This window comes from Bombina bombina, chromosome 1, assembly GCF_027579735.1.
Source record: "Bombina bombina isolate aBomBom1 chromosome 1, aBomBom1.pri, whole genome shotgun sequence".
In the NCBI taxonomy this organism is placed as follows: domain Eukaryota; kingdom Metazoa; phylum Chordata; class Amphibia; order Anura; family Bombinatoridae; genus Bombina; species Bombina bombina.
Window position 1 is genome coordinate 1,486,862,862 of NC_069499.1, and position 22,355 is coordinate 1,486,885,216.

A 22,355-nucleotide genomic window follows, 5' to 3' on the forward strand; every position below is an offset into this window, starting at 1 on the left:
GTGCTGCCGCCTTACCCTAAACCAGAGTCTCACTGGCTTTGCTGGGGCGGGGCTCCGTGTCCGGCTCGATGACATCACCACCGTCGACGACACAGGGCTGCCGCCGCACTGCCTGGGCCTGAAGATCCACGGAGCTGGGACCCGCCTTCCTCTTCCCAACCGACCTGGAACCCGGACTTGGACTTCCTCTTCTACGGCCACCGGAACTCCTCCCGACATCCAGACACAATCTCGCCGGCAGCCTGGAGCGCCTGACCGGCCTGGACTTCGCCACCGGCTTCTCTTCGCCTCCAACGACCTCCGGATCCAACAGGGAACGAAGCCTATCTTCAAGCCAGGTAGGACCCTTCTTTTCAGCGGCGTCCCTCAGCTGACCTAGCAAGACGTCAAGCTGTGCCATCCTCAACACTGAGCGGGAAGAAGCACGCAGAAGCAACTCACAGAGCTGTTGTCACCACAATGTTTCTGACAAGTGACTTCCTGCCTCTTCCCGCTCAGCCCCTTAAGTATGGCACAGCTTGCGTAGCCCCTTCCTCCAACAGCACACCAATCCCCAACGGGCCTCTTCCTCCTAAGGTCAAAGCCCCCTCCTGTTACTCTGTCACTCCCAGGGGCTTCTTTTTCTGCTTACTGCTTCTAAAAAGAATTTTAACTGCCCACTCTCCACGTTGTATTGGCAATCTGATGTGTAGTTACCATGTAATAGCAACATTCTAGCTTGGTGGTTGCTCTGGGCCCCAGTTGCAACAGTTTGAAGATAGAGTGATGGCCATTGCAGAGGGAGCCTAGGCCCAGACAAGCTTAGTTTTAGGGCCGGATTGCCAAAAACTGAATTATAACAATAAGTTCAGTTATTTGATGTTTTGAAGCCGTTAAATAAAGTTGACCTACCGGTATTTACTCAACTTCTCGGTTATCTGTGATTTTGATATGTTTTACTAGTGTGGTCAGCAGCAAAAACGATATGGGGCATTTAATTCCTTTAATGTGCCTAATGGTGCAGTAATCAACCAAATATGCAAATAGATAAACCAAATCAGTTGCACTTATAGCCTATCAATATTTACACAATAGAATCATGATTGCACATAAAAAATAATAATATTCAGTATTTAATAAACTTAAGAGCAAAGAAAACTATCCACCAGTGAAATATACACAATATATCAAGTGAAAAAATGTGTTAAAAACTTTTATAACACTTATTTGAGAAAGTTGATAAATAAAGTTCAAAAAGTGAGCAAAGACATGTATAGACATATAGGGGATAATTTTTGGTGAATCAAATCCGCCCAACATCGCTAAATGCCGACAGCATGCTGTTGGCATTTAACATTGCACACATATTTCTGGTGCAATGCCGCCCCCTGCACATTCGCTGCCAATAGGCCACCAGCAGGGGGTGTCAATCATCCCAATCGTATCTGATCGGGATGATTGCTGTCAGACTGCTGCTTCTTAACTTAAGCCTCTGGAAACTTTGTGGGTAGATTGCAGCACCCATTGCTTTATAACTCTACCATATATATATATATATATATATATATATATATATATATAATTTTTTTTTTTTATACATATGAAAGATATAACACAAAAATGTCAGACAAAAATAAAGACAATTCAAAAACAGACTCACTGAGTTGGAAAAAGGATCACCCCTTCTTAAAATTACTTGTAAACTCGATCAGGTGTAGCTAATCACCTTCTCAAGGGCACACACAAAGCCATTTGACCTTCAACCGTGATCAGCTGTGGGCGTATTGATTAGCTCAGCATGAAAATAGCTTTCCTGGAGCATCTCAGTCCCTGGTAGTGCAACTGAAGCAAACAATCAACTATGGGCGGCAAGGCACTGTCAATTGATCTCTGGGATAAAGTTGTAGAAGGCACAAGTCAGGAGATGGATACAAGAAAACATGAAAGGCTTTATCAATGCCTAGAAGCACAGTGAAGTCTATTATTAAGAAGTGGAAGGTATTTGGTACAACACAGATCCTCTCTAGATCAGGACATTGGTACAAACTGGATGAAAGAGCCAGGAGGAAACTCTTCAGAGAGGCTGCCAAGAGGTCCACAGCGCTCTGAAGCAGATGTAGGAATTTATGACAGAGTGGTCATTGTGTGCAACAATTTAACTAATTCTCCCCAATTGTGGCTTGTATGTGAGGGTTGCAAGGAAAAAGTTACTCCTCAAGACAGGCCACATGCAGTCACGACTGAGCTTTGCTATAACACACCTTGGTGATTCTGAGGCTACATTAAAAAAAGGTGTTATAGTCAGATTAAACTAAAATTTTATTATTTGGTCTCAACACCAAACGATGTCTGGAGGAAATACAATACTGCTCACCATCCAAATAAAACCATATCTACAGTAAAGCATGGTGGTGGTAATATCCTGTTATGGGGGTGTTTCTCTGCAGCAGGCACTGGAGCACTTGTCAGGATAGAAGGTATAATGGATGGGGCAAATACCATCAAATTCTTAAGGAAAGTTGTCAATGACCCAAAGCACACAGCAAAGATGACCACACAGTGGTTGAAGAGAGAAAAAGGTGAATGTCCTTGCATGGCCATATATATATATATATATATATATAAATAAAAGAAATGTGAATATTCCACATGTCCCAATGTAGCAGGATCCTAAATCATGTCCCATATAGTGATGATCAAACTTCCTACAGGATACTTAACAGAAATCCAACTAAATTGTTTCAAACCCAGCTTAGAGCATTATTAGATGATGGTTTGTATTTTGGTATCATTGATAAAAACACTTTTGATTTTTTGTATATATCGAATCCTGTCACTCCCATTTTCCATCACCTGCCCAAGACCCACAAGAGTTTGGATGACATCAAAGGACGACCAATAGTTGCGGGATAGGTTCTTTATTTGAACATCTGTCAGAATGGATTGACAGTATCCTGCAGCCATTGGTTATGTTTCTCCCTAGTTTTTTGTGGGATACAACTCATCTACTTAACATTGTGGAGTCTGTGCAGGTGATGGAAAATATGAGTTGGTTCACAGTAGATGTGATAGCCTTATACACTTCTATGCCTCATGTGTTGGGTTTGGAAGCGGTTTCTTTCTTTTTGAATCTATTGACTAATTATTCTGAGGAAACTAAGGAATTTATTATCAGGACAATTCGGTTTCTCTTGGAGCACAACTATTTCTTGTTTGAGGGAACTTATTATGTCCAGTTAAGAGGTACGGCCATGGGGGTGAAATTCGCCCCCTCATACGCTAATTTATTTATGGGCTGGTTTGAGTATAAACATTTATTTGGACGTAATAATGAGTTTTCTCACAATATTTTGTGCTACAAAAGATTCATAAATGATCTTATTTTTGTTACTAATTTTTCATCACTAGAAGCGAAGTCTTTTGTTGATTATCTTAACTCTTGTTTTTTTGAAATTCAGTTTACTTTTGAATGGCAAATAAGTAAAATTCACTTCTTGGATGTGGAGCTGATGATGGACTTGGGTTCTGGAAAAATAGAGACTCAATTGTTTCAAAAACCCATAGCAGGAAATTCTATTCTCCACTCATCTAGCTCCCATCTGAAACATGTATTTCAGGGCATAGCTAAGGGTCAGTATCTTAGGACTATAAGGATCTGTTCAAGTGAGAAGGCGTTTAGCTCTGAATGCACAACTCTGGGACAAGACTACGCAATCGTGGTTACAGTGATAGGGTCGTGATTATGCAGCTAAAAGTGATAGGAGTCTTCTTGCGGGTAATATGTCTAATTTAAATAAAAAGGAGCTTGAGAATTGACCAAACTTTATCACTAGATATTCCAATCAATACTATCTAATTTGTAAGATAGTTAGAAAACATTTACCAATCCTTTATGGAGATGATTTACTGAAGGATGTAGTTAAGAGGATTTAAGTTCACATATAGAAGGAATATTACTCTAGGCAATATGGTATCACCGAGCCAACTACGTAAGCCTGTAGCCATAGTTCTTGGCTGAGACACAATGGGACATATAAATGTGGTAAAGATTGTAAGGCCTGTGAACATATCAGGATAGGCAGTTCTTTTTATTCATATGTGACCAATCAAGCGTTTGATAATAGAGGATGTATAAATTGTTCTTCTATGTTTGTGATTTACCTTATAGGTTGCACGTATCATAAACTACAGTACGTGGGTATGACTACCCGTGACGTTCGTACTCAGATACGTGAACACCTAGGGTATATCAGGAACAAGATACATTGTTCTAACCTTGCTAGTCATTTTATTGAAGTCCATGATGGCAATGTGTGCAATTTTGAATGGAATGCCATAGAAACTATAAGATGCCCTCCCAGAGGTGGAGATAAATGGCCTATTTTGGCCAGGCAAGAGGTCTATTGGATCCACAAACTGTGCACACTTATGCCAGAGGGCTTTAATTCTGAAAATGACCTTATTAATTTTTGGGAGAGATAAGTATATGAAATGTGTAAGCTAAGCAATTGCTGTATTTTGCATATATGTTTCTTTGACTTATGGATTTGAATTTATCAGAGTAACAGCATAAAGGACCAAGCGGCATTTGCCTTCAATGCTGATTATGCAGCTGAGCCTGTCACACCGGGTGTAAGTGGTGGAAGTGCTATGTTGAGAACGCAAGGTACATACAGAGATCGGAGGTGCTGCTATCTACAATTTAGTTTTTTCCATACCTGATGGGGCTAAACTTCCAGAGTTGTTGTATAGACAAGCTGGATCGGTGATGTCTGTAACGGGAGAGATGGTGGGTCAAGCCTTGAGAAGGCACCCTCTGGGCAATACTAGCCTGTTTCCCTGGGGCTCTTACATTACACTTGGGACTGATGACATTTTCCTTGAATTTTTTGCCTGGATTAGACCAGAGCACTCCAATAGGCTAGCATCTCCAGTCCTGACCCTTATTGTACCAACGCTTTCAGCGGGATCTCTCTGGGGACATTTTTAAACCAATTGCAAAGCATGCATTTATCTTTTTTCAAGCTGGAGGGATACTAGGTAAAGATAAACATAAAGATAACAGCTTTTCCTCTTTGGCCCGGAGAACATGAAGGCTGTTTTTTAAAAAAGTATTTGAAATGTTGACTTGTCGAACCACAAAACACGATTTTCACTATTCTACTGTCCATCTCAGATGAGACTGAGCCCAGAGAAGTCAGAGGCGCTTCTGGACAGGGATGATGCATGGCTTCTGCTTTGCATGTTAGCCCATGTCAGGATATCCATGAAATCCTCATGACGGTTTTTGAGACAATGACATCTGAGGGATCAGAGATCACGTGCATTCAGAAGTGGTTTTCGGCCTTGCCCTTTACGCACCAAGATTTGACCGGACTCCTTGACTCTTTTAATTATATTATGCACTGTAGAAGGTAAAATATCCAAAATCCTACCAATTTGTCTTTGGGGAATGTTGTTCTCAAAGTGTTGGATTAATCGTTGACACATCTGTTGCAGATTGGCGAGCCTCCACCCATCCTTGCCCTTGAAGGACTAGGCCTTTACACACCATGATTTGACTGGATTCCTTGACTCGCTTAATTATATTGGCCTGCAGTTGCTGCTTCTGCCTGAAAAGAGTGCAAAGGGTAAACTTTGCCGTGTGTCCTGCTTGAGAAAGTTCTCCAAGGGCTTGGAGTAGAGCTTGCCTCCTGTTGGAAGTCTCAGGGACACCAAAGACTTCGTTTCCTCGACCTGCAGCACTGGGAACTGTGTGTTTTGTGCTGTTCAAGAGGAGAAATCACTGCAACGCCGCCACCGATGCCGCTGGCCTGCACCATGACTTGTCGATGCCGCATGGAGCCGCATTGCCCCGCTTTGCACTGCGACCCTGGTCTCACCGACGCCATCATCGGACGACTTCACCGAGCCGCTGCTCACACCGCGACCTGTGGGCCCTGCACTCCGGCATCGCCTGCTCACACCGCAGCCTGGGCATCCCGGACGACGCTGCTCCTGCTGACACTGGCGCTGCTGCCTGCACCGTGGCCTGTGGACACCGCTCATGAGGTACACAAAGCACCGTCCCATCCCACACCGCAGCCCCGCCCCCCCCGACGCCAGCACCATCGACTCCAGTGTCATCACCAGGCATCCCTGTCTGCACCTTGACCTGTGGAAACCGCACGTCGCACCGCCCCGCTTCACACCGCAGCCCTTTTCTCACCGACGCCGCTGGACACCATCACCAAGCTGCTGCCTGCACCATAACCTGTGGGCACCGCACGTCGCATCGTCCCGCTTCGTACTGCAGCCCAGATGCCGGCGCACCTGACTTCATCAGCCCGGAGTTCAATCCGTAACGCGTGTGAACACCAAGGGCCCGACGACTCCTGCACTGACTCTGGAATCAACGCCGCTCTCCGGAGCTCACCGCAAGGATCTTAATGCCCTGCAAATCCAAGGTACTGTTTGCGGGTCTTCCCGACACCGTAGCTGGCCCTCGACGCTGCGGCTGGCCTGAACTGTTGGTTTTGTGTACCACGACGCCGTGATAGCCCCAGGTGGAGCTATCGACTGCAAGGAACTGTGTTTTTGAATACATCTTGCAGCATTCATATTTTTATTACTGTATGCTGGATTTTTATCGTATTTGGTCTTGTTTTAAATAGTTAAATATTGGCTATTTTTTCTAAAACTGGTGTGGTGCCCTTTTGTAGTGTTTTCACTGTGTTACTGTGTGTTATGTGTAAATGCTTTACACATTGCTTCTGAGATAAGCCTGCTGCTCGTGCCAAGCTACCAAGGGGGTGAGCAGGGGTTATCTGAGCGGGTATCTCCCTTATCCTAACTAGAGTGATGGTCCCTACTTGGACAGGGTGCAAACCAACTGCCAACTGGAGACCCCATTTCTAACATTGAGATCACGCGCATTCAGAAGTGGTTTTCGGCCTTGCCCTTTACGCACCAAGATTTGACCAGATTCCTTGACTCTTTTAATTATATTGTGCAATGTAGAAGGTGAAATGCCCAAAATCCTACCGATTTGTCTTTGGGGAATGTTGTTCTCAAAGTGTTGGATTATTCGCTGATGCATCTGTTGGCAGATTGGTGTACCTCGACCCTTCCTTGCCCTTGAAGTGTTAATAATGTGTTTTTGTGTTTTCAATATAGTACAGGGGGAATTTAATTTTTAAATGACTCTTTTTGTTAGTTTTTTTTTGCGTTTTCCATACTGTACCAACTTTTTCAGAATTGGGGTTGTATATATATTTAAAAATAAAAAGAACATTTTCTTCTATGTGAAGAACATTGGAATGTAAGTGATTCAAAACTCACTTTGGAAAATAGCTCTATAGCGGAGTCAGGTTAGTGCACAACAATAAGTATTTTGATTTTTTTTAAAGGATGCTCCATTTACTTTCAACTTGTAATACAAGCGCTAAACCGCCTGCGTAAAAAGTTTACTTTTAGCAGTTTTTGTGCATGGGCGAAAAAATTATTTAGCAATCCATTTGTAATATAACCCAATATGTATAATAAAAAGTTAAAAACTTTATTAAAGAAAAAAAATACTTAAGCAAATGAATAATACAAGCAACATGTTTTATAACTCTAAAAGTATATGAGAAAGAAAAAATGGAGGCGCTTCATAGGGTGAGTATGTTAGGACAAATGAAATGCTGCGAGTAACAGACAAATGGCAACTCACATGTTTGCAGGCACCACCAGTGGTGCGTGAGAGGTGAGCTGGGGCACACCGGTCCCCCCAGCGAGACAAACCCTGGTTATTTCAGGAAGCTTGAGTGGAAAAAGACCCCCAACACAGCATCAACACAGTTCTGTAGAAAGGATTCCTGCAGGGTGTCAGCTAAATTAGCTGAATGTGCAAACAGTTTAGCCAGACAGACTGGAAGGCAGTGCAAAAGAGCCCTCAGGTTGCCAATTAGGCAATAAAAGGTGATAAAAAGTGCTGCTGAGATTGTATATAAAGTATACAATAAAATGATAGTTCCAGTTAAAAGGTGTTTATTTAAAAGCAACGCATTTCTCAGTGGGTATACCACTGTTTCATCAGACCTGATCGAATTAGCCACTGTTATTTTTTTTTGGAGCAAAAGAGCTGTTTATCTCAGGGCAATGACCTACAAAAGGCCCTTTTAAGGCTCGCCCAAAAGGCCCTTTTAAGGGCCCTTGGTAGTTTATTCTAGATTATTTTTATTATTATTATTTTTTGCGGGGGGTGTGTTTTTTTTTGTAATGGTAGTTTTTTTTATTTTTTGTGATTTTTATTTTTTTTTATTTTTTGTAATGTTAGGTTTTAGTGTAAGGCAGGTTAGGTTTTATTTCACAGGTAAGTTTGTATTTATTTTAACTAGGTAGTTATTAAATAGTTAATAACTATTTACTAACTAGTCTACCTAGTTAAAATAAATACAAACTTACCGGTGAAATAAAAATAAAACCTATAAACCTATAAACTATTAGTTATATTGTAGCTAGCGTAGGTTTTATTTTACAGGTAAGTAAGTATTTAGTTTTAAATATGTATTATTTAGTCAATAATATTAACTTTAATTTAGATCTAATTTCATTATGTTAAAGTTAGGGGGTGTTAGGGTTACGTTAGGGTTAGGGTTATGTTTAGGGGTTAATATAGTTTAATTTGGGTTGTTGCTATGTGGGGGGCTGGCGGTTTAGGGGTTAATAGGTATTATTTAGTTAATAATTGTAAGTTTAATTTAGATCTATTTTAATTATGTTAAAGTTAGGGGGTGATGGGGTTAGGGTTACGTTAGGGTTAGTGTTATATTAGGGTTTGGGGTTAATAGTTTAATTTAGGTTGTTGCAATGTGGGGGGCTGGTGGTTTAGGGGTTAAAAGTTTTATTTAGTGGTAGTGATGTGGGAGGCCAGATGTTTAGGGGTTAATAGCTTTATTTATGTGGCGGCAATATCGGGAGCGGCAGATTAGGGGTTAATAACTGTAGGCAGGCTTCGGCGATGTCAGGGTCAGCAGATTAGGAGTGTTTAGACTCCTAATCTAAAGGGTTTATGTTAGGGTGTTAGGTTTAAACTGTCTTTTATTTTCCCCATAAACATCAATGGGGCTGCGTTACAGAGCTTTTGTTTTCGCGATCGCAGGTGTTAGACTTTTTTTTTGCCGGCTCTTCCCATTGATGTCTATGCACAAGCACATCAAACACAGCTCTTGTTTTGGGAGCGGTATGGAGCTTAATGCACAAAATACATCCAACAACAGGGGTAATAGTAGTAAAAGAGTGAAATTTTCAGACAGCGAGTTTGATTCAGGAGAAGATAGCTTCAGGTGGGGATAACTTTGGCAGACAACAAGGTTATACAAGCCAAACAATATCAACACATCCACAACAAAGAGATCATTACCCACACCCTACAACACCACTACCCCCCATACTTAAATATCACTCTGCCCCTCAATCCTTCCCTTACACTTACAATCAGGGGAGAGCTGCCCCTAAACCTCAGAGGCTAATACATAAGTCTAAATACACTAGACAAATAATTCCTCAGCAATCCAATACAGACAGTGACCTAGCACTCCTGGAACACGTTTTTATGGCATAGGAGGGGGACCAAGTACATCACATCTCAGTACCGGGAGGTACACACTAAGGAAAGATACAGCAAACTAAAAACACAATCATACACAGTGATAAACTTGTCAGATCACATCTTAACACCAGCTCAGACCCGTCTTTTGAGTTATGGTCTGGGCGTGGTGCCTACTGTGAATTTTGATCTTTTTAGAAATATTTTAGACCTCAATAGATTTGTTCATAATATCACATTGCTTGGACATCATAATAGAAGTAATTCTCTAGAAAATCATTCCGATGACAACTTGTCTCATAGTGAAAAGAATCAAACTACTGCTTTCTCCACTCTGTATTTTTCTGAGACAAGTGATGTCCATGCATTAGATGATTTACATTATGTATCATGTACATAAACCTTTTGTAAAGCTTGAGTTTTTAAAAACCCGTCCAAATTCTATCCCATACAGAGTAGGGGTAAAATAAAAGAAACATTTTATGAAAGGGTCGAACACGACTTATATTCCCTATCTCTTAGTACCAACCTCCCTCATAAAACTTGACACTGGATGAAAGGAAGGCCCTTGAGGAATTGAGCCACAATGAAACATTGGTTGTCCGCCAGGTGGACAAAGGCGGCTCTGTTGTGATTTGTTCATGAACAAATCACAATATGTAGAGGAGGCTTTGAGACAACTCCTCAATCTTACTGACTATGTTACACTCAATAGTGACCCCACTGATTTGTATCAAAGAGAGCTTGTGCACCTTTTGAAATTGGCATTAGATAAAGGATTTATAGACAGAGATATTTTTTCATTTTTCAATACTGATCACATAGAAACAGATAAGAGCCATAGGCCCAGCAAGTTTGCCCGATATTACCTAATAGTATAAACTTATCTATTTCGTAGGATGGCCTTATGCTTGTCCAAGGCATTTTTAAAGTCCCCCACAGAGCTTCCTCAAATTACTTCTGAATCTACTACCCTTCACCCAGTAATACCAATATTTAATCTCTTTCCAAAGGTGCACAAGTCACTTGAATCAGTAAAAGGAAGACCCATAGTCAGTGGGATAGGGTCTCTTGTAGAACATCTCTCCCTTTGGATTAATGATCTCTTGCAAACCCTTGTTCTAGCCCTTCCCAGCTATATCAGAGATACTCAACATATCCTTTACATTGTATCTTGCTTTTATACTAAAGCTCACGAATTATGGCTTACAAACGATGTAGACGCATTATATTCTTCTATACCTTTTCACAGGGATTACAGGCCATCACTTTCTTTCTACATAGGTTTTCTGAGTATTCCTCTGATTTTTCAGAATTCATTGTGAGAGTTATTACTTTTTTGTTGACACACAATTATTTCCAGTTTGAGGGTACTTTTTATCTGCAGAAACATGGGACAGCAATGGAGGCCAAATTTGCTCCATCCTACGCCAACCTCTATATGGGGTGGTGGAATCAGTCCCATGTTTAGTCAGTTATAAATCCCTATATAGAGCACAACAAACTATATTGTTGATTTATTGGCAATCAATTTTTAATATGGCAAGGTGATGTCAACAGTATCTCGTCCTTTATGGACTTTATTAATAATAATAATTAGCTAGGATTAGATTTTACGTATCAATACAGTGACACCAGTATTTATTTCTTGGATGTCACCTTTAGTTTTTACTCTCTTGGTGGGATTTCTACTGAGACATATAGAAAACCAATCTCTGGCATAACCCTTTTGCATGCCAATAGTTGCCATCCCCCACATGTGGCACATGGTGTAGTGAAAGGACAATTGATACGTTTCATGAGAAATTGCACCAATGCTATGACTTACTAAACTCAGGCTAAAGAGCTTACAGACAGACTCGGACACAAAGGGGTTACAAACCACATACTATCAATAAAGCTAAACATGAAGCAGACTTAATCAACATACTTTATTAATGAGGAAAGATAGCATAGAAAACAAATTCCAAGGTGTTACTTTCTCTACAGACTATTCTTCCCAGGATAAAGACATCTGTAATATTATCAAACGTCACTTTCCCTTACTTGCTGCAGACAACAGACTGGTTTCCCTTCTTATCAAAGAAAAAAAAACATAGGTAACATTTTATCCCACTCCCAATTGGGAACACCCAATCCCACCTCTCGAAGTTCATGGTTGACTCAAAATGGTCACTATCGGTGTGGGACAAGAGTTTATGTGGCATGTAATTGTGCATCCTTGGGACCTCACTTTACCTCCACAACTACAGGAGAAGATTTTCATATAAAAGGTTGTCTAAAATGTAGATCATTTTACATAATTTATCTCATAACTTGCACTTTGTGCCATTTATAATACGTTGAATTAACGACTCAAGAAGTGAAATCCCATATCAGAGAGCACCTTTCTATCAGAATAGGAAGAGCAACCACTCCATTCGTCCAACATTTTGTTCACTCACACAACAATGACACACACACTTTCAAGTTCACAATCATGGATTTCCTTTTGTTGCTGACATCTGCCTGATCCTGGTCATTCTATTGGTTTACCCCTGAACTGTTATGCTGCTGGATTTCCTTTTGTTGCTATCACCTGCCTGTTCCTGGTCATTCTATTGGTTTACCCCTGAACTGCTATTCTGCTGGATTGCCTTCCTGTTACTGGAGTCTGTCTGTCTTGACCCTTCTTGACCTTCATCCTATTTCCATGAAGGACTACCCTGCCTACTGTGAGTACTGTTTACCTCATTTCACAAACTCACTCTGCTCTTGTATATTTCCTATCATTCCACTTGATGCCGTGATAAGAAGACTACTGAGCAAGTTTGGTCTGATAGAGTAATATCCCACGAGCATTACAGAAACATGTTAGCTGCTGCGTGACTGTTTACCCATCTCGCTCTTTTTATGGCTCCAGTTTTATTCTGCAATTGTTGCTATTAATTAAAGCTATGTTTTACCCAGCTCACCAGCATCTCTTCCTTTTTGTGCAACTTTGTATTTAGCCCTAACCCTTTTCAGAAGGACTTCAGTTGCAATAACCTGACGAGTACAAATATACGGCCAGATTACAAGTTTTGCATTATGAAAGGCTTAAAAGGGCCTTTTGTGGGGCATTGCCCCAAAGAAATCAGCTCTTTTACCTGTAAAAAAAAATACAAACAACCCCCCAACAGTAAAACCCACCACCCACACAACCAAACCCATCAAATAAAATCTAAAAAAACCTAAGCTCCCCATTGCCCTGAAAAGGCAATCCTTCCTCATCAAGCCAGGAGAAGTCTTCATCCAAGCGGCAAGAAGTGGTCCTCCAGGCAGGCAGAAGTCTTCATCCAGAAGGCATTTTCTATCTTCATCCTTCCGACGTGGCTCCATCTTCAAGACATCCATCGCGGAGCATTCTATTCTGTCGACGGCTACTGAAGAATGAAGGTTCCTTTAATGGATGTCATCCAAGATGGCGTCCCTTGAATTCCGATTGGCTGATAGAATTCTATCAGCCAATCGAAATTAAAGTTGAAAAAATCGGATTCTATTGGCTGATTGGATCAACTTTAATTTCGATTGGCTGATAGAATTCTATTAGCCAATCGGAATTCAAGGGACACGATCTTGGATGACGTATCCTTAAAGGAACCTTCATTCTTCAGTAGTCATCAACAGAAGAGGATGCTCAATGCCGGATGTCTTGAAGATGGAACCGCTCCGCGTCGGAAGGATGAAGATAGAAGATGCCGTCTGGATGAAGACTTCTGCCTGTCTGGAGGACCACTTCATGCCGTTTGGATGAAGACTTCTCCCTGCTTCGTTGAGGACTTCTGCCCGCTTGGATGAAGACTTCTCTCGGCTTGATGAGGATGGATGTCCGGTCTTCAAAAACTGTAAGTGGATCTTCAGGTGTTAGTGTTAGGTTTTTTTAAGGGTTTATTGGGTGGTTTTTATTTTTAGCTTAGGGTTTGGGCAATGGAAAAGAGCTAAATGCCCTTTTCAGGGCAATAGAGAACTTAGGTTTTTTAGATAGGATTTTATTTTGGGGGGTTTGGTTGCATGGGTGGTGGATTTTACTGTTGGGGGGTTGTTTGTATTTTTTTTTACAGGTAAAAGAGCTGATTTCTTTGGGGCAATGCCCCGAAAAAGGCCCTTTTAAGGGCTATTGGCAGTTTAGTTTAGGCTAGGGTTTTTTTATTTTTTTTTTGGGGGGGGGCTATTTATTTTGATAGGGCTGTTAGATTAGGTGTAATTAGTTTAAATATTTGATCATTTCGTTTTTATTTTGTGTAATTTAGTGTTTTTTTTTATTTAGTTAATTGTATTTAATTAATGTAATTGATTTAATGGTAGTGTAATATTAGGTGTTAGTGTAAGACAGGTTAGGTTTTATTTTACAAGTAAATTTGTATTTATTTTAACTAGGTAGCTAGTAAATAGTTAATAACTATTTACTAACTAGTCTACCTAGTTAAAATAAATACAAACTTGCCTGTGAAATAAAAATAAAACCTAAGCTAGCTACAATGTAACTATTAGTTATATTGTAGCTAGCTTAGGGTTTATTTTATAGGTATTTAATTTTAAATAGGAATTATTTAGTTAATGATAGTAAGTTTAAAGTTAGTGGGTGTTAGGGCTAGACTTAGGGTTAGGTTTAGGGCTTAATAACTTTAGTATAGTGGCGGCGGTGATGTTGGGTGTGGCAGATTAGGGGGTTAATAATATTTAACTAGTGTTTGCGATGCGGGACTGCAGCGGTTTAGGGGTTAATATGTTTATTATAGTGGCGGCGATGTCCGGAGCGGCAGATTAGGGGTTCAAATTTTTATTTTAGTGTTTGCGATGCGGGAGGGCCTCGGTTTAGGGGTTAATAGGTAGTTTATGGGTGTCAGTGTACTTTGTAACACTAGTTATGAGTTTTATGCTACAGATTTGTAACGTAAAACCCATAACTACTGACATTAGATGGCGGTACGAATCTTGACGGTATAGGGTGTACCGCTAACTTTTTGGCCTACCAGGCAAAACTCGTAATACCGGCGCTATATAAGTCCCATTGAAAAATAACTTTTTGAAAGGTGCGGTAGTTACGTTGCTTTACGGCCAAAAAGGTGTGTGGTACAGCTATACCTGCAAGACTCGTAATAGCAGCGGTAATGAAAAAGCTGTGTTATGAGGCTTTTTCACTCATAACGCAAAACTTGTAATCTAGCCGATAGTTTGTGCTCATATGGTTGTGTTTACTTTCAACTTGTAATATGAGCGCGTTATTGCAAGGTATTGCGATATTGTGCCCACACTAACTATAGCACGCCATTTGTAATCTAGCCCAGTATGTTTTTATCTGTAGTTTTTGTTATGTGGTCTACTGTTACAGTGAAGTTTAGCAGTGCATAGTCAGGCGTAAGGTAAAGGGAAGCCATGAGGTAAGATATAAAATATCAGAGTGGGAAAAATGCAGTGTGTGATGAAGAAAGGCATCTCAATAGTGTTGCACAATTTTAAACATGGTTGATTTGCCCTATGAAAATTTCGAGGCTTTTCTTAGCAAGGGATTAACACAGCAGTCTCTTTTTGTGCTGGTACTGGACTTCACAGAACATATAAAAAAATCCAGATTTACTAGGTCTTCCAGCAATTACTGCAGCAGAATAGATAAAACCATGAACATTTACCTCATAAAATGCCAACTTGTTAAAAAAATCTGCATATATTGTTTTCAGCAGCCCAAGACAGTAGCTACAGTATATCACTGTTTAATTTCTGGCAGTGTAACATCGATCAGGCCTGATGAAATGGCTGTTTGCAGAGAAATTGAAATGAATTAAAAAAGGAGACACACCTGTTTACTCCATGGCATACACTACTTTGTTTTTATTGATTTTTAATAAATGTAATGTTATTTTAGCTAGTAGTGTGAGTAAGCCTGATTAATACAGCATGATGCACCTGGTTATACAGCAAAGATCCTTGGATTGTTCCTGATTTCGGGAGTTAGTGAGCACACAACAGGATACTTTCTCCAAATGTGAGTATCCTAATAAATGTGTGCACACACCTTGGATAAGATTGTCTGATACGCACATGAGGTGCCTCTTTATTGATTAATAATTTATTAGTGAATACAGGATATTTTAGATCCCAGTTTTGGAGACCCCAATAAAATAAAGACACGACTGGTACTTTTCAGGTATGCACTAATGTTAGTTTATGCTGGGATAATGCCTCTTAATATTTATTTATTAATTTATTCATAAATTCATTCATTTTCAAAATGTAGACCTTCCAAATATTTGTAGTGGATGTAACTTTGTAATATTAAAATATACTTCAGAAACTTGGAATTGCGTGCTGAATCTGAATGGGTACCTTATTTTAGGCCCCATTTATCAAATCTTGGACAAGGATGCAAGGTGACATCTCCCTAATCCTGGTCCCCCACAACTTCCTTGCCCTGCACACCAACGTGTGCCCTTCAATAGACTTCAAAAACAAAACTCTCGTAACCTTAAAGGGACATGAAACCCAAAATTTTTCTTTCATGATTCAGATAGAGAATACAATTTTAAACAACTTTCCAATTTACTTCTATTATTTAATTTGCTTCCTTCTCTTGTTATCATTTGCTGAAAGATTTATCTAGGCAAGTTCATGAGCAGCAGAGAAATTAGGTTCTAGCTGTTGATTGGTGGCTGCATATATATATTAAATGTGATTGGCTCACCCATGTGTTCAGTTAGAAACTAGTAGTGCATTGCTGCTCCTTCAACAAATGATACCAAGAGAATGAAACAGATTAGATAATAGAAGTAAATTAGAAAGTTGTTTAAAATTGTATTCTCTATCTAAATCATGACAGAAAATGTTTGGGTTTCATGTACCTTTAATCTTATTCCTCTTGCATCTAAAGCCACTACCCCTTCACTTGTGCACTATAGAACTCTTGCTCTGTTTGCAACAAGCTCACTTTTATCCATGACTTCTTTATCTCCCACTCTCTCAATCTTCTGGCTCTTACAGAAAGCTGGCTCTCTCCTTCAGACACAGCTTCCTCTGCCACACTGTCACATGGGGGGTCTCCACTTCAGCCAAACTCCTAGGTCTAATAATAGAGAAGGAGATGGTGTTGGTGTTTTACTTTCCTCTCATTGCACCTTTCAACAAATACAGCCCTTCTCTTCACTCACATGTTCTTCATTCGAAACACACATGATTCACTTATTCTCTCCCCTCTCTATGCGTGTTGTCATATACCGCCCCCCTGGCTCATCAACTCTATTTCTAGATCACTTTGCTGCTTGGTACCTTATTTCCATTCCTCAGATACCACTGCCATTATTCTTGGCAACTTCAACCTCCCTGTTGATAATCCCACTGCCTCCTCTGCAAAACAGCTTCTGCAACTCACTTCCTCTTTCGGCCAATGGACTGTCTCGCACACTCACAAAGATGGTCACTCCCTTGATCTGATTTTCAGCTATTGATGCACTATCTCAAACTTCACAAACTCCCCTTTTCCCCTTTCTGACCATCACCTCCTCACTTGTAACATCACTTCCCTCCCTTCAACTCTCCCTCCTTCTACCCCTCACACCAAGCTTCACAGAAGAATCAAGTCATTAGATAAGCAACAGCTCACTAGCTCTCTCGAACCTCTCCTCTCTTCCATCCCCTACCTCTTACACTGTACCTACTCAGACGTTCCTGCACTGCTGAGCGACACTGGAGGAAATCTCGGAGTTCAGTTCAATTTCTTCACTATAAGTTCATCTTGAACTCTTATAACTAAGATTTTAATCCACTCTCTCATCCTTTCCCGCCTCGACTACTGCAACTCCATCCTCTCTAGCCTCCCTAGCTGCCATCTAGCTCCTTTACAATCCATAATGAATTCCTCTGCCAGGCTCATCTTTCTTACACGTCGCTCTTCATCTGCTGCACCTCTCTGCCAATCCCTTCACTGGCTTTCTCTTGCCTCCAGGATTAAACACAAAATTCTCACTCTGACACACAAATCCCTCAACTGCACTGCTCCCCCCTACATCTCAAACCTTGTCTCCAGATACTCTCCCTCCTGTCCCCATCGCTCAGCTCATGATCTCCTACTCTCCTCCTCTCTTGTTACTTCCTCATATTCCCGTTTACAAGATTTTCCCATTTTATGGAACTTTTTGCCTCGCTCCACAAGACTCTCCACTAGTTTTGAAAGCTTCAAGCGCTCCATGAAGACTCTACTATTCAGGGATGCATACAACCTACACTAACCTTCCTATCTCCACTGCTATCCCCTTAAACCCCATAGCATGTAAGCATATGAGCCCAGCTGTTTGTAGTTCACATTCATAAGAGCCGACTACAACAGTGCAACTCTCGGCAGGGCCCTGTACACACTTGACCCCTGTAAATGTTAATTTGTATACCACCTATGTTAATAGCACTGCAGAATCTGTTGGCTCTCTACAAATACCTGATAATAATAATAATAATAATCAATCATACAAGCGGAGGACTTGTCAATCACAATGTTAAAGCAAGTTTGGGGTGTTTCAACACTGCCACCCCTGAAGTGGTGGACAGGTTAAGAAGTGAAGGTCGAATGGCTACAACCTTTTAACTTGTTGTAAGCCCCGCAAGGGTTACAAAGCAGCTTTTGCTGCTTTATAAATGAAGGCCTATTTCTTTATTATTTAGGAACAGTAGTTTAGAAATGAGGCTAGTGTCCAGAGAATACATTTATCAAGTCAATTACAATGTAAAATTGCATTCAGAGGAACCTTCCTGACGAATATGTGACCAATTGGGAAGGAATATAGACATTGAAATGCCAAAGACTTTAAACATCTGAATTACTAGGTTAATATGGAAGAATAATCATCTGTTCTATTATTATATTGTCACATTAACAGTATCATTATTGTTTAGATGAAGAATCTGTATTCATATTAAACCTTTAGTTAGTTTTCATGTACTTGAATGTCTATAAATTAAAATATATGAGAAACATACATGGTTTAGACTCAAAATTGTTCCTATATTCTCGATTTGTGAATATGTCCTTTGACACAAAAAAAAATGTTTTACTGTTTATAATTTACATAATTAATGTCTTTCAGGATCAGCTACTGTCTACAACTACAATTTATTAGATATGGATCATTTGGATGAGATAAAGAAAAGAGTTGGATTTTGCCCACAGGCTGACATCAAATTCGATCCATTAACAGTGATTGAAAATTTAAAGGTTTTTGCTAAAATTAAAGGAATCCCATCAAATCAAGTAGATATGGAGGTAAAGTGTAGATGTAGTAATTTAAACTGTTATAAGATATGATAAATAAACAGTAAAAAAGTTGGAGATTTGTAATAAAGGGACAGTCTCCTAGATATTTTTATTGTTTAAAAAGATATATAATGCCTTTACTACCCATTACCCAGCTGTGCACAACCAACATTGTTATATTAATATACTTTATAAGCTCTAAATATCTGCCTGTTTCTAAGCTCTTGTGGACCACCTCTTATCTCAGTGCATTTTATTAGCTTTTCACAGCCAGACAGTGGTAGTTTGTGTGCGCCATATAGATAACATTGTACTCATTCCCATGAAGTTATGCAGGAACCAGCACTAATTGGCTAAAATGCAAGTTTGTAAAAAGCAGTAAGATAAATGGGCCAGTCTGCTGAAGCTAATCATAGAGGTAAAAAGTATATTAATATAACAGTGTTGGTTATACAAAACTGGAGAATGGGTAATAAAGGGATTATCTTTCTTTTTAAACATTAACAATTTTCAAGTAGACTGTCCCTTTAAGTTAAAGAATTAGAACAACAAGATTAACTGTGGAATTTTATTGTCAGTTCTTTTTTTATATCAAGTTTTGCAAGTGCTTTGTATGATTCCTTTTTTGTAGGTACTAAAAATCATATCTGACTTACAAATAACTGACATTCAACATGTGGAAGCCAATAAATTAAGTGGTGGACAGCGGAGGAAGTTAACTCTCGGAATTTCACTTATAGGAAACCCACAGGTAATCTGATATATTGCTATTTTGATACGCTTTTTATTCTCTGTTCTTCCAATGTTATCTTTTAATGTCTGAAACTTTCCATAGTATAAGTTCAGTGATTTTCAAAAAATTCAAAAATAGTATCTCATTGTAATTTATTATTATTATTATTATTATTATGATCAGGTATTTGGAGAGTGCTAACAGGTTCCGCAGTGCTCTGAACATAGGTGGTATATAAAAAACAATTACAGGGATCAAATGGGTAGAGGGTCCAGCCGAGAGTTGCACTGTTGTAGTCAGCTCTTATGAAGGTGGACTACAAAGAGTTGGGCTCATAGGCTTACATGCTATGGGGTTTAAGGGGATATCAGTGGAGACAGGAAGGTTAGTGTAAGTTGTATAGTAGAGTCTTCAGGGAGCACTTGAAGCTTTTAAAACTAGGGAAGAGTCTTGTGGAGTGAGGCAGAGAGTTCCATAAGATGGGAGCCAGTCTGGAGAAATCTTGTAAATGGGAATGTGAGGAGGTAACAAGAGAGGAGGAGACAGGAGAATAGGAGATCATGAGCAGAGCGAAGGGGTCCGGAGGGAGAGTATCTGGAGACAAGGTCTGAGATGTAGGGGGAGCAATGCAATTGAGGGCTTTGTGTGTCAGGGTAAAAAAAATTGTTTAATCCTGGAGGCAAGAGGAAGCCAGTGAAGGGATTGGCAGAGAAGTGCGGCAGATGAAGAACGACATGTAAGGAAGATGAGCCTGGCAGAGGCGTTTATTATGGATTGTAAAGCAGCTAGGCAGCAGCTAGGGAGACCAGAGAGGATGGAGTTGCAGTAGTCGAGGCGGGAAAGGATGAGAGAGTGGATTAAAATCTTAGTTGTGTCTTGTGTAAGGAAATGTCTGATTTTAGTGATGTTTTTTAAGGTGGAAGCTGCAGGCTTTAGCCAAGGACTGAATGTGAGGAGTGAAAGAAAGAGTCAAGTGTGACCCCAAGTTATCAACAGTTATAGAGACATGGGGGGTGGAGATTTTGGAAGAAGGGTGGAAAATAAGGAGCTCAGTTTTGGAGAGATTTAGCTTGAGGTAGTGAGAGGACATCCAAGATGAGATATGAGAGAGACAGTTAGTGACACGGGTTAGCAAGGAAGGATTAGTTCTGGTGCAGAGAGGTAGATTTGGGTATTGTCAGCATACAAATGATAGTGAAACCCATGGGACTTTATTAAGGAACCTAATGAGGATGTGTAGATTGAGAAGAGAAGGGGACCGAGGACAGAGCATTGCGGTACCACAACAGAAAGAGGTAATGGGGCAGAGGATGCCCCAGAGAAGGCTACACCAAAGGTGCGATTAGACAGATAGGAAGAGAACCAAGAGAGAGCTGTGTTGCAGATGCCGAAGGATTGGAGGTTATGGAGCAAAAGAGGGTGGTCGACAGTATCAAAGGCTGCAGACAGATCAAGGAGGATAAGTAGAGAGAAGTAGCCTTTGGATTTTGCTGTAAGTAGGTCATTGATAATCTTAACAATTGCTGTCTCTGTTGAGTGAAGGGGGCAAAATCCAGATTGCAGTGGATCAAGTAGGGAGTTTAATGTAAGGAAATGGGATAGACGTGCATATACTAGCTTTTCAAGAAGCTTTGATGCAAGAGGGAGTAGGGAAATAGGGCGGTAGTTGGATGGGGAGGTTGGATCAAGAGAAGGTTTCTTGAGGATAGGTGTGACTAATGCATGTTTAAGATATGTGGGAACTATACCAGTGCTGAGGGAGAGGTTGAAGATGTGTGTGAGTATAGGGGTAAGGGTAGAAGAGAGGGAGGGGAGTAGTTGTGAGGGGACAGGTAGTGAGGTGAGAGGATAGTATAAGGGCAGAAACATATTCCTCTGTAACAGGGGCAAAAGAGCTAAATTTTTGGCTATGTGGGTTTTGGATGATTGTGAGCTTTTGAGGGGGTGGGAGACCTGTAGTATGTTGAGAGCTGATTTTATTTCTGATGGAGTCGATTTGGTTGTTGAAGTAGCTGGCAAAATCTTGAGCACAGAGAAAAGTTGTGGTGGGAGGTGGGGGTGGGCAGAGAAGATTATTGAATGTGGAGAACAGACGTTTTGGGTTTGAGGAAAGAGTAGATATAAGAGTAGAAAAGTAATGTTGCTTATATAGATTAAGGGCAGAATAGTAAGAGTTCAAGATGAATTTATAGTGAAGAAAGTCAGCAGAACTCCGAGATTTCCTCCAGTGTCACTCAGCAGTACGGGAACATCTGCATAGGTACCGTGTCAGAGGAGTATGCCAGGGCTGAGGATGAGTGTATGTTTTCCAAGCTATGGTAGATGGGGCCAGATTATGAAGGAACGATGTAAGGGTGGAGTTATAGTGGCAGATAGATTCATCAGGACAGGAAAAGGAGGGGATGGAAGAGAGAATAGGTTGCTGATTGCTGTTGCTGATCTAATAACTTGATACTTCTGTAAAGGGAGGGAGGTGATGTTACAAGTGAGGAGGTGGTGGTCAGAAAGAGGAAAAGGTGAGTTTGTGAAGTTTGAGATAGTGCATTGATAACTGAAAATCAGATCAAGGGAGTGACCATCTTTCTGAGTGTGTGAGTCAGTCCATTGTGACAGGCAGAAAGAGGAAGTGAGTTGCAGAAGTTGTTTTGCAGAGGAGGCAGTGGGATTATCAACAAGGAGGTTGAAGTCACCGAGAATGGGGGCATGGGTATCTGAGGAAAGGAAGTAAGGTAGCCAGATGACAAAGTAATCTAGAAATAGAGTTGCGAAGCCAGGGGGCGGTATATGACTACAACGTATAAAGAGAGGGGAATGAA

At 40.5% G+C, this 22,355-nt stretch overlaps 1 protein-coding gene across 4 annotated transcripts in view; it reads left to right on the plus strand.

Annotated features, from left to right (window-relative positions):
* LOC128653763 (ABC-type organic anion transporter ABCA8) overlaps positions 1-22,355 on the plus strand; it is a 752,731-nt gene that overhangs the window by 249,775 nt on the left and 480,601 nt on the right. For all 4 annotated transcript variants that reach the window (XM_053707247.1, XM_053707265.1, XM_053707256.1 and 1 more), the window contains 2 exons: positions 18,640-18,815; positions 19,438-19,557. In XM_053707247.1, coding sequence (XP_053563222.1) covers positions 18,640-18,815; positions 19,438-19,557 — 296 coding nt within the window. The remainder of the gene's footprint in view (positions 1-18,639; positions 18,816-19,437; positions 19,558-22,355) is intronic.